The sequence below is a fragment of the Scylla paramamosain genome, chromosome 2, assembly GCF_035594125.1.
Source record: "Scylla paramamosain isolate STU-SP2022 chromosome 2, ASM3559412v1, whole genome shotgun sequence".
NCBI classification, from domain to species: Eukaryota; Metazoa; Arthropoda; class Malacostraca; order Decapoda; family Portunidae; genus Scylla; species Scylla paramamosain.
Window position 1 is genome coordinate 31126817 of NC_087152.1, and position 12462 is coordinate 31139278.

The 12462-nt window shown below is 41.6% G+C and overlaps 1 protein-coding gene across 8 annotated transcripts in view; it reads left to right on the forward strand.

Moving 5' to 3' along the window:
- LOC135113081 (uncharacterized) overlaps positions 1 to 12462 on the forward strand; it is a 34328-nt gene that overhangs the window by 2296 nt on the left and 19570 nt on the right. For 3 of the 8 annotated variants that reach the window (XM_064028088.1, XM_064028109.1, XM_064028150.1), the window contains exons 2-8: positions 2493 to 2695; positions 3343 to 3512; positions 7570 to 7752; positions 8220 to 8311; positions 9271 to 9454; positions 11127 to 11324; positions 12008 to 12202. In XM_064028088.1, coding sequence (XP_063884158.1) covers positions 2493 to 2695; positions 3343 to 3512; positions 7570 to 7752; positions 8220 to 8311; positions 9271 to 9454; positions 11127 to 11324; positions 12008 to 12202 — 1225 coding nt within the window. The other 5 variants (XM_064028099.1, XM_064028134.1, XM_064028126.1 and 2 more) reach the window with 5 other exon arrangements.

The following is a 12462-nucleotide window of genomic DNA, read 5'->3' on the forward strand; positions in this document are numbered from 1 at the left end:
TGATGGTGGACGACGACCCGTGTGTGTGTGTGTGTGTGTGTGTGTGTGTGTGTGTGTGTGTGTGTGTGTATTCGAGTCTTTTTTTTTTTTATGAATTTATTGCTTTCCGTGTCGCTTGCTGTCCGTAAGTTCATTGGTTGCAGCGAACTCTCTCCCTTTCCTTCTCCTCCTCCTGTTCCTGCTGCTCCGCCACCACCTTTTCCTCGCGCAGATCCTCACTCCGCCTCCATCACCACCTCTCGGGCAGGACAGGAACCCGACACACACAGCCAGACATCCTATACAATGAGTCGCGTGAAGGGAACATTGATGAACGTGGCCATAAATTCTCTAGAGGGGGGAAAAGAAAATAATAAGCAAGTCATAGGTCGAGTTTCCCGACCCCGAGTATCGTATGCGTCACGCAGGAGACATTGTCGAGACGAACACTCACCTTTCCCACCTCTCTCTCTCTCTCTCTTTCTCTCTCTCTCTCTCTCTCTCTCTCTCTCTCTCTCTCTCTCTCTCTCTCTCTCTCTCTCTCTCTCTCTCTCTGCCGCACACGAAGATTTGTTTCAAGGGTTCTTTTCTCAACCAGTAAATAAAGGCGTGGAGACAGAGCGGCTAAGATAGCAGTCCGTCACTTAATCTAACTATTTCCCTGCCTTTATTACTCCCCGCGCGTGAATGTCACTATGCTCCTCGCCGCACAACCCAAAGCGTACGTACTTGTTGAGCCCACTCCTCCATGCAGTCATTCCTTTGTCTCTTTCACCGCCTCCTCCGCCTCCATCCCGTCATGCACTGTAGCCGCCGCCGCCTTTGAGGTCGTCCGTCTCATAAAATGTGCCGTGATGTTCATGATTTGTGACATGTCATCCAATCATCTCCCCTCTCTCTCGCTTCCCCCTCCTTTTTTTTTTTTTATCATATTTTCGTCACGATAGTTTTATGATGGGGGAGAGTTTTGGTGGCACAGGAATTTGCTGGTATAAAATATCATTCTTCATGCATTGTGTAAAAAGTCAGTGTGGTGGCGGACGGATGGATTTCTACGAGAAGCGTAGGTTATATTTATTTTTATCCACCGTTAAGATAGACCTTGCACGTGACTCATCTTCGAGGGGGAACATAACCACGCAGCGACGCGAGGAGCAGCAATGGAGGTGAGGTGGATGGAGAGGCAGGCGCTTACTGTGTGGCAGTGGTGGTGTGTTTGGCCAGCCTTGGTTGGGCCAGCCCGGCACACTAGACACTACTTGCTCCCCCACAGAGCAGCAACATCCTCCCGTCCTTCTGCCCCCCTCCCTCTGCTAACAGCCAGGGACGAGAAGTATCAGGATGGGATAGTTCAGTAAATTCAGTAGCGAGCCCTTTGATAGTACACCCTCGGAAAAGCCGTCGGCTCCAATTTGCCAGGTTAAGAGACTCATACATCACACCCAGTTCGGCTCGGTGGCAAGTTTATATTAACTTGTAAAGGGAAGACCCTCCACTGGTATAGCGCACTGGTGGAGGGAAGGGAGACAAGGGGGGGGAGGAAGAGGATGTGGGTGGCGGAGAGAGAGAGAGAGAGAGAGAGAGAGAGAGAGAGAGGTGAGTCATCGGCCCAGCGGTTGAGTACTCTCCCTGCCACCAACGCCACCGCCACAGTCCAGCGTTGTTGCTCCTCGTTATCAAGTGAACAGGGGAGGAGGAGGGACAAGGAGGATGAGGAGGAGGGTTAAGACACTGACCTCCTCCACTCACTCACTCCCACGCCCCCTTCCTCCCTTCCTCTCTGCCCCTCCACTGATTCCTCGCCTCCTCCTCCTCCTCCTCCTCCTCCTCCTCCTCCTCCAACTCACGCACGCCCCACTGCAGACTGTGTGTGGTTCCTGACTGCAAGCTTAAACAAATAGCCTCGTGCAGCAGCGACAGGTGATCTCTTACTGATCAACTTTCAAGGGTTACGAGGGTTATTCAAACATTATTATTATTATTATTATTATTATTATTATTATTATTATTATTATTATTATCAGTAGTAGTAGTAGTAGTACTGAAGGTTTTATATTTTCTCAGCAACGTGTGAAGTTATGCAGCACTGTTTGATTTTTTCTGATGTATGCATGTTGTTTTTAGTAATTTTCATCATCACCGTTCTCCCTCATCTTTTTTTCCTCTCTCTCTCTCTCTCTCTCTCTCTCTCTCTCTCTCTCTCTCTCTCTCTCTCTCTCTCTCTCTCTCTCTCTCTCTCTCTCTCTCCTGTCACGATTGATTCCCGAACACAGACTTTGCTTGTGTGTTGCTTGAGTCGGCTGCTGGAGAAAGAGTCACGCCCCAGCCCTTCCCTTCTCTTCCCACCCTTCTCTTCCCCCTCAGGGTCCGCCAGTCAGCCCTTTCTCGGTGCTGCTTACTTCTTACCACCGTTACCCTCGTGTCGGTGCGTGAGTGCATGTTGCATGAATTCAGTATTAGTGCTGGCATGTGTTCGTAGCTTGTGTTACGTTACAGTGTGTTGCGTGTTGCAGGCAGGTGCATCCAGCAGACCTGGTGGTGTCTGCTGCTCCTTACGCCCGACGGAGCCTGGAACGTGGTGGGGGGCGCCGTTCCCCCTGCAAGACCCCTCCCTCTTCCTCCCCCGCCGTCCAACCCCCTTCCGTCACCTCCGCCTACCCCACCACCCCGAACCTGTGTGTTACGGGCGGGAAGATCGAATTTATAACCCCACCAGGTGAGCCGCACAACGCCACACCTGTTGGAAGTTGTAATTGGTATCCTCCAAAGTTTGCTGTACTACGTAAAAATTGGCCACACTCTCCAAGGTTCTATTGCTCTAAATTTCCTCATTCGGGAACTCAAAGCTCTTCAAAATTATCGGATTCGAACCCCCTCTCCCTCCCTCAGTCCCTATCCACCACCTTTTTGTATCCTGTTTAATAATGAAAGTTTTGGATTAACCTGTCATGTCATGGTCCGGGATCGTTCTGTACCTGTTTATTTGTAGCGGCAGCCTGGCACCACTTTTTGGAACACAACATCCAAATTATAGTTTATGTATATATAAGTTACCTATATTATATTTAGATTTCCGCACTGCTGTTAGTCTCTCCCGTTCACGCTGATTTACTCGTTAAGTTAAACCAGGGTAGTTTCCTCTGCTTTTTCCCTCAAGTTACCTGTTCACGGCCAAATGTTCTGCTTGCTATTTTTTTCTAATAGTTGACAAAAGTCTTCGAGTCACTGCAGCCACCCAGATTTAGCCAGGATGGGTGTGCTCAGCATTGGTTTGAGTAGGGCCGGTACAGACATTCTGTGTTAAGGCACCCATAGTTTGAATGACAAAGCCCAGCCCTCGCCTGACCGGTCCCTGTGTCGCAGATTCCACCTTGTCCTCCACGGCTTCACGCTGCTCCACGCTTAAGTTGTCCCCGACGTGCACGCAACGCGAGGACGCCTGCCCGGGATCTGGCCACTCGCCCGACCATGCCACGCCCCCCTCGACCCTCTCCCGCAACTCAGGGTCTTCTGCGGGCTCGGACCCCGGCAAGGTAAGGAGACTGGAACTCAGGAATGCTGGTACTAGTTTCTTCCAGGTCCTTGGTGTGTTGCCTCCCTGTAGGCCAAGTTGAAGTGGATTTAAATGAAACTGTTACTTCACGCCCTATAAACATGAATCAAGTTCAGTGGGTCAGCTCGTGCCGCGTGACCCTCGCCCCACGGCCTGCTGTACCAGTGGCCCCGGGCGTGATACTGATGCCACCCCTAGTTTTTATTGGTAAAGGATAAACTATTTATGTTTTATCCATATATTCGCCGAGCTGACATCTACAGTAAATGGTAGGTGAAACGGAACATTTGGTGCATAAATACATTCATTTCCGTTCCATCAACAATATTGTGGACAGGATCCTCACCGCAACACTACACGAGGATAACTTTATTGTGGACAGGACAGATCCTCACCGCAACGCTACACGAGGATCAGGTGCTTGGTGCTTGGCATATCCGGGAAAAGCCGCAGCAGTGTGGCTTACCCTTGCTGCACCATAATAGACTCTGTCCCTTGCGTACATTATTATATACTCTGTCCTATCTAAACTTTGATGAACCACGGGTTGCCTTAATAAAGAAACATACTTAACTTTTGTGTTCATTGGATGATTATCTCAGTGTGCGGTGGTGTATTTCAGTACTGATGGTTATGGTTTTCAAGTGGCGTGACTCACGAGCGGTGCAGATGATCTCTGAGTTGAGAGGGAGTTCAGTGTGCCACGTTAAAAATGCTGCGCCTCCCGCACTGGTGGTGGTGGTGGTGGTGGTGGTGCATGACTCATCCTCCTGTTGCCACCATGCCTTCACTACTACTCGTTAGTCGTTTCGCCTTCCTCTCTTATTTCCTCTCTCCTGAATAGCACTCATATAGACACATCAAATAGATCATCGTGTCATATCAACTACTGGTATTCTCAATTAAATGTTGGTAATGGGGGAAAATATAATGTTTTCTTTTAACGTGTCACTCTACTCTCTTCATACTTAGACTACACGTTCCCATATGAAAGGTGTCATTCAGGAGGCATTAGAAGCAGCCATTCATTACTATTCTAGATACGTAGAAGTTTTAATAAAAGCAAGGGAAAGAAAGAAAAAAAGTTGTTTACAGAGGTAGTTTGTGGAGCGGCTCTCTAGATGGCGGGACCTGCTGTGTGCCTCCCTCCATGCATTATGATGAATTATTCCACTCCCCGTATACTCATTTACCCGCGAAGAGGGAGGTACTATTTCCAGACAGACCTGCCTATTATGCAGCTTATTATATAACAGCAACACACTGACATAAATGTATAGGAGAGTAATAAACTGAAGCAAGGAAGTCCGGCGGCATTTGGCATGTGGAGGGAGTAGGGACGGAGGGAGGAAAGGAGGTGCTTTGTTATTGTCAGTGCTATTGAGGGGATGTGAGAATGGTGTTGTATAGGTGCTGTTGAGGTTTTCCTTTGGCCATCCCTCTATCCTCATGACCACGCCACTCCTGCTGTTTCCATGAGGGGTCTGGAGGAGGGGCGGGGGAGAAGGAGGAAGAGGAACATGTGTAAGGACTAGTGATGGAAGAAACAAGAGTGAAGGTAAATCGTGTGAGGAAGAGGAAGTGGATGTGTTGGTGTACTTGGTTTTCATGTTTACGTGTGTGCTAGTGGTGGGAAAAAATAAGTGTGGTGTGGAGTTGGCGTATAAAGAAGAAGAGGAGGAGGATCTGTTCTTACTAATGCCAGAAGAAACAATAGTAAACGTTAACCATGTGAGGAAGAGGATGTGTAACTGGTAATGCATGAAGGGAAAAGAGAACAGATTGTGAGTGTGAATATGTTAAGTTTATGGGGATGAAAGGATTGGAGAAGAGGAAGTTGTTGTTATAAAAGAAATAGCATAGTAAGAGAAATTGTTGTGTGTGTTTGCTGGACTGAGTGACAAGTGACGTTTGACGAGGAATCGTGTGAACGTTAATACAGTTGCCCCTCCCCTTTTTGTTTATACCCTGCTATTCTGTTTATACATGAGTCCAGGGCATTGTGGGATTTAGCTCAACAATTACAATGTGCCACGTGTTTAGTGTTTTTGAAAATTATTCTGGCATTTTATAAATAACGACACCAACACATCGTCAAGACGCTCATACAGTGCTGGGTCAGTATTTTGAACCAACTAAGACTCATGAGGATTATCTCAAAGGCCACAGAGGTGATTTTTGTTGGACACTTTTCTCATTGAGGTTGCAGAATCTTTACTAAACTATCTTTAAAAGCATTGAAATACCTTTAAAACCACAACTACTGGTAGAGCTTGTTTAGGATAGTAGACAAAACATCCAATTTTTTTATAATTCAGCCTCAAGATTTATGGTAAAGGTACAGTTTATTGATGGTACTTATTCCATTAATTTTTACACAAGTTTTGCAAATGCTACATAGGTACAGTCTTATTACCATCTCCTAACTGCCACATACACAGTCACCCAAAGGTCATGTTCAGGCTTCTGTTTATTAGTTACAGTTACATAACTGCCACATACAGGGTCCTAACAGTTGCATATAATCTAACTGCCCTGTGTCAAGTGTCAAACAATCTCATAACTGGTATGTCCATTTCCTTGCTACCATTTGCTGATTTCTGGCACCTATATATAGGCTTGTGTGTACAGACTGCTAACTACCATGCAGAAGCTGTTATTTTTTACATTTACAGTCTCCTGACAGTGCTATACACTTCATACAGTTTGAAGCAGTTTCAAACTGTCATGTACACGCAGTGTTCTAACTTACATGGTCTCCTGGCTGATTCAGACAATCTCTTAATTTGCCTCATCAAGCTTCTCACTAGCATGTACCATCCTAGGACCTAGGTTATAGCTTTGTACAATATCCTAACTGCCACATACCATCACATGACTGTTGCACAATCTCCTGCATCCTGCAGTCTCCTTTATGCCATATAGTGTTTTCCTAGTGCCACTTGCAATCTCCAGACTGCCATATAGGCTAATAAATGCCATGTGCTTTCTCCTTCAGTAGCACTCCTTAATGAATCAGGTTGAAACAAGAATGATAATGGTGTAGTATTTAGAGAGGGAGCCAGGGTGTCTGTCAGTATAGTCCATTTTAATATATTTATGATGTATGAATATTAATTATATGATGTTAACATCTCAAAAAGCTCTTGAAAATGTACATAAATGTACAGTAAGTTTAGTAATGAACTCGCAGTCCTACAGATGGCATCCTTAGTATTCAATTAATTTCCTTTTCATGTAGTTCCAGGAAGAGTGTTTTGTATCAATTCATGTTAATTGGTGGTCAAAATGCAGCTTAATTATACTTATTCTGTGAAAGTTGAGTTTAAAAATTTTAACATGACAGGTCATAGTTTTTTCTCAGTCACATTTAAGAGGTAACAGTAATGTGTTCAACATGGTAAGCAAGTTGTAAAACAGAAAGTAGTTGAAGGCCATATTTTGTTTATACAAGTTTGTTAATTTTTCTATAGACTTCCTTTCTAATATTTTCTAACATTATAAGTACTGTATGACAATATATATATATATATATATATATATATATATATATATATATATATATATATATATATATATATATATATATACCTGTGACAGATTCATAAGAAATTGTACCTACACAGGATTTTAAAAGGGGAGCTGCAAATAAAACTGTAGGGCTGCATGCATACATTAATCTAGCACCTACAGTACAAGTAGAATAGGTTTTTCAACATTTGTATTATTGAGAAAAATACCTGCAAGCAATAATCATACTGTAAAGCAGTTTTACAAGTATATATATATATATATATATATATATATATATATATATATATATATATATATATGTGTGTGTGTGTGTATAATCACGGTGACAGCAGTAGATTGTAAATAATATGTAATATTGTGATGAATTAGAAATTGGTGCCACACAATGAATGACAAGCCACCTACAACATGATAGATATGCTCTCCGTTTCAGACATCTGGTACTGCTACTTTTGTGTAATGTAGCCCTTTTCTATGTTATTCATTAATTTCTCCCTGTACAGACTGGTTGTGTAGCAGTTGATGGGGAGGGCCAGGAGGAGCAGCGCCTGCCTGACGCAGTTCCTTCTGCAGGCTATCGAGGAGCTTCTCATGCACTCCTCAGGCATAACAACAATAACAACAACAACAACCACACCAACAATAACTACAACAATAACAGCAGCACCATTATGGAGTCTTGTCAGGTAGGACATTCATAGATGTACTGTATCTTAACTTGTGTGACATGGAAGTAGGTCTATTGTAGGTTAAATAAATTTGAGGTGTTTGTCATTCATCATGGGCACTCTTTTAATCATGGCAGATGCATATGAAAACTGTGTAAAATGTTTCCAAAACTGGTCAGAACAGATTTTAGAAACAAATGAGATGTTGCTTCCATCAGCAAGGCACCCACAAAGCTTTGTTTTCCCAAAATTATCCTCATGATACTGATGGGCATTGCTATGTTTGTATTTTATAATTATCACTATTATGGAATTTGTGAAAGAACCTTCATCTTACAATATATCAGGAGTTAGGTTAGCTATCAGTCTTTTGGCAAGGGTAACATTGCTGTGGAGGAATCTTCATGGGTAGAATTTCTATTGAAGTGATTCCCCACCCATTATTGATATTGAACTATACTAATGCAGTTCTGCTTGAACCACAGAAGGGGAATGATGACCATCTGGTGGAGAACCTGAGAAGGGAAAATGAAGAGGTGAAGGACCGTCTGGCCAGGCTGCAAAATGAGTTTTCTCAGTAAGTGTACCATTTTATCACAACAGTAACTTGGGACCTTCTTTAGACTTTGTAGCATGAACTTTAGCTTGTCCACAGTGCCTCCTTAAAATAGTCATGGCAGGCATTCTAGGTAAACCTGATCGTTTGACTTGTAACTTGTTGGAAATATTCTTTGACAGCTTCCTTATTAGTTATTCTGGATCACTTCATATTCTAGACACAAAATATAAACCTGATGGTGTGGCTCTTTTAACTTTTCAACAGTACTTCTTGCCAGCATCTTAAGTGGTCACTCTAAATCACTTCATAGACTGTGGTTTGAATGCTAATCTGTATGGATATATGGTCATGTGTGTGTGTAAATATTTTTTAATTCTGTCACCTATAATTGTTTGCTGGTCTCACAACAGAGCTAGCTGTTCAATGGAAAGATCTTAGATGTCTTAGTGACCAATCTTTGAATGGGACTGAGACCACTCACACACCATGCACTGGGACAACAAGTTCAGAGACTCCTAGCTTACATGATGTGCCTATTTGCTGTTATGTGAACTGGGGCTACATATTTAAGAAAATTGCCCCTCTTCCTCACCATACCTGGGACTTGAACCTAGACCTTCTTGGTTGTGAGCCAGTTGCACTAACTACTACACTACATGGTGTGTGTGTGTGTGTGTGTCATACTTTTTGTGCTGTATGAAACTTTGAAGGGTAATTGTATCAAGGTATATAGAATCATCACAATATTGTTTATGTAACCAATGATTATATCTCCCTGATATCCTGGGCCCCCATTTGGCTTCAAGGGATTAATCAAGACTGGAAAGTTCTGGCACTTCATATTAACTTCGTTGAAATCTCACTTGTCAGATACAGCATTTATATTACAATTGACCACATGCATACCTCCTTTATCTATATTTTCTTTAGTTACATACTTCAACAAGTAATCCTCACTCATAACATTTCCACAACAGACTGGAGAGGCAGGTGCAAATGCTGGCCCTTGAGCGGCAGCAGGTAGAAGAGCAACAGAAGGCGGAGAAGGAGGCACAGGAGCAGGCTTACATCAGCAAGCTGCAGCAGTATCAGGCCACCATTGCTGCCTTGGAGCAGTGCAACACTGTGCTGGCCCAGGATCCTCCAGTGGTGTCCTCCAAGGTGGGTTGTGATGCCCATGTCAATTCACAAAGAACATTTATCTAAGAGGAACTTGAGGAATCAAAAAGGAAGGGTCAGTAGGAATTAATGAGCTTTTCTAGATATTTGAGAATAACATTTTGATTTATTTTGTTTGGTGAAATCTGTTCCATAATCTCTATTTGATTTCCATTGTAGCAGCATTGATTTTGTATATGCATATCCCTGCCTTCAGATTACTACTCTGAGATCCATAGGTAGAACTGCCAATATTATTGATTCCTTTTATATTGTTACTTGTTTTAATATGACTCTGACTCAATGCCAGCTGTAGCTACATGAGTTGAAGGATGAAGCTGGTGGGTTAATCATGTGTTGAATAATAATGTATGGTGTTGCAACATGTAGTTTATCTTAGCTTCAGGGGAATTTTTGTAGTGTACACTAGATTTGACACACAGCTGTTTATATTTCCTAGATGGGGTGTATGCCAGGACAGTTTATGCTCATTCTCCATGCAACTACCCTGTAATGTTGTATTTTTGCTTTGCAATATTTAATTTATTTATTGTACTTTAGTTTTTAGTTCCTTTTCATTTGGCCTTTCAAAGTTTATGAATAACAAGTACATATTTTTTTTCTTTTTTGTGTGTGTTTTAGAAGCTTATTGTTACTGCTTATTGTTGTAGCTTGGCCTCAGGCAAAGTATTAAGATTCCTTATTGATTTTGAATAGCTGTGAAAGGCATTTTATGCTTGTCACCAACTTTTTCCCTAGTGTTCATAGAAACATGTAAGTGAGGTACATGCAGAGTTTATTGCAGTTATCTCAGAACTTATCAGAGTCTGTTGCGGCAGCTTCTTAAACTTATTTGTACTTTGTCTTTAAAGCACCACTATCACAAACCTCACAATTTTATATCCCATAGAACCTTTATGTGACTGAAGAGTATAGTAAAGATGAAAGTAGAACCAAATGCTTTAATTGTGTAAAGAAGTACAATTCAGTATACCTTAAGGATACATATAAAATGAAATTTAAAATTGTTTAAAGTAAATTAAATTATAAAAAGGTAAAGCTTGTTCTTGTAAAGATGAAGTCAGTTCAGTATTTACCATTATTGAGGCCTTGTATTTGGTCGTATCTGCAAATGGTTTGAAGTATCATATCCGTTAGCTACACCTTCCTTTTTGGTGTGGAGAAATCAGAGACATACATATTGTATTGGTGATATTACTGTGGAAATGAGACTTCCAACACCAGAGTAGATGTGTCCTCACTACATCATATGTACATGAAGGAAATATGTATGGTGCAAGAAAAATTGATGTAGATGGATCCCTTCAGTCATTCACACCACTCTATTGCCTACATTTAATATCTTAATATTTATGTTAAGAAGCTGCCATATTTAGTAACTGTTTTCAAGAAACATAATGTTGTGCATTTCTATTATGTTTATCCTCTTGATTTTAAGGGAAGGAATAATTTTATCATAATGGTTATACATATGAACATCCATGCATGTTATTAAGAAGTGTACTTTTTAATTTCAGTTTGCAGTTTCATGCTAATTAATTGGATATAATGTTGATGGTTAATGCTAATGTTTAATTTAAGTTTATGTATCTTTGTATGTAGAATCTTATGTGTATGAGAGCATGATTGTAATACTCTGCTTGTCTTTGTGCAGGTTGAGGAGAGGTGTCCCATCCAGCAGGAGAACCTTGCTAGTAATAATTCTGTTGTTCAGATGTTGGTTGAGCGTTGTCACACTCTGGAGCAGGCCAACAAGAGGATGCAGATGGAGGCGCGCACACAGCAGCAGCAATATGAGGTGTGTCTGGATCGTGTAGCAACACAGGTGGTCCAGGCGCTCCTCTCACAGAAGGTAAGGTTGTCAGGGATGGATGATTAGAACACATATTTCCATATCTGCTCTAGCTTTCAGTAGAAGACGACAAGAATCAGGATCTCAAGTCTGGGAGTTGCTGTTTGATCTTTGTATTTCCCCTCAAGAAAAGAAATAAAAAAATTCTTCATATTTTATTGGTGAGGAATGTATGTTGAGAAAAAAATAATTTTCTTTAGAAATTTAGGATCAACTTATAAACAGGTAATCTTATGAACCAAGATATATAATAGATATATGAAAATTGTAGAGTAAATTGTTAAGAATGACAACAGGATATCACATAATTCATAAATCATCTGATTGATAGTCATAAATTACATTCTATATATCTCATACATATTCAAATGATGTAGTTCTTCATATTGTAGATTTCTTAATAGAGATCTGAATCCTCAACAGAAGTAAGATGTGTAAATCAATAAATCTGTTTGAGGAAGTAGTGTTGTGCATGTTGAGGTGACAGAAGCAGTTGTATTGTGCTGTGTGATTAATGATGTCTTCCCAGACTCTCCAGAAGCAGTGTTATGAGGTGTGTGATGGGCTAAGAAAATTGTGTATTGCCAGAGCCAGTAACATTGTCTTTTTAGTAACTAATGGAATGTTACGATGTCAGACCCATCAGAAGCAGTGTGGTGGTTAATGAACTATTTTGTTGTCAGAGTCACCAGGAGCAATGCATCAAGCTGGCCCATCAGGTGCAGGATCTTCGCCGCCAGAATGCTGCACTCTCCTCTCTTGTGGGGCCAGCTAGCACTCGACAAACCCTTCCCTGCCACCTCCGACACCGCTGCCCCCCACCCACCAACCCACCCAGCTTTTACAGCCTTCCAACTTCCCTCTCTAAGAACAAGCAGGTAGGAATATTATCATGATTGCTATAGTCACTCTACATTCCTTAAAAGTATATAAAGTTTCTTGGTGTTCCTCAAGTAAGCTTTTTCTTTTTGTATAAAATTTTTGTATTGGTTTTATTGGTTTTGTATGTTTACACTAGTGATTTCTCTTTAGAGTTTTAAAAATTTTAAAGCATTCTATTTTTTGTGTGTCACCTACTTGTTTAGAAAGTAATTTTTGTGAATAATCTAGTTTTTCATGTTTTTCTTGATTGAGCTTG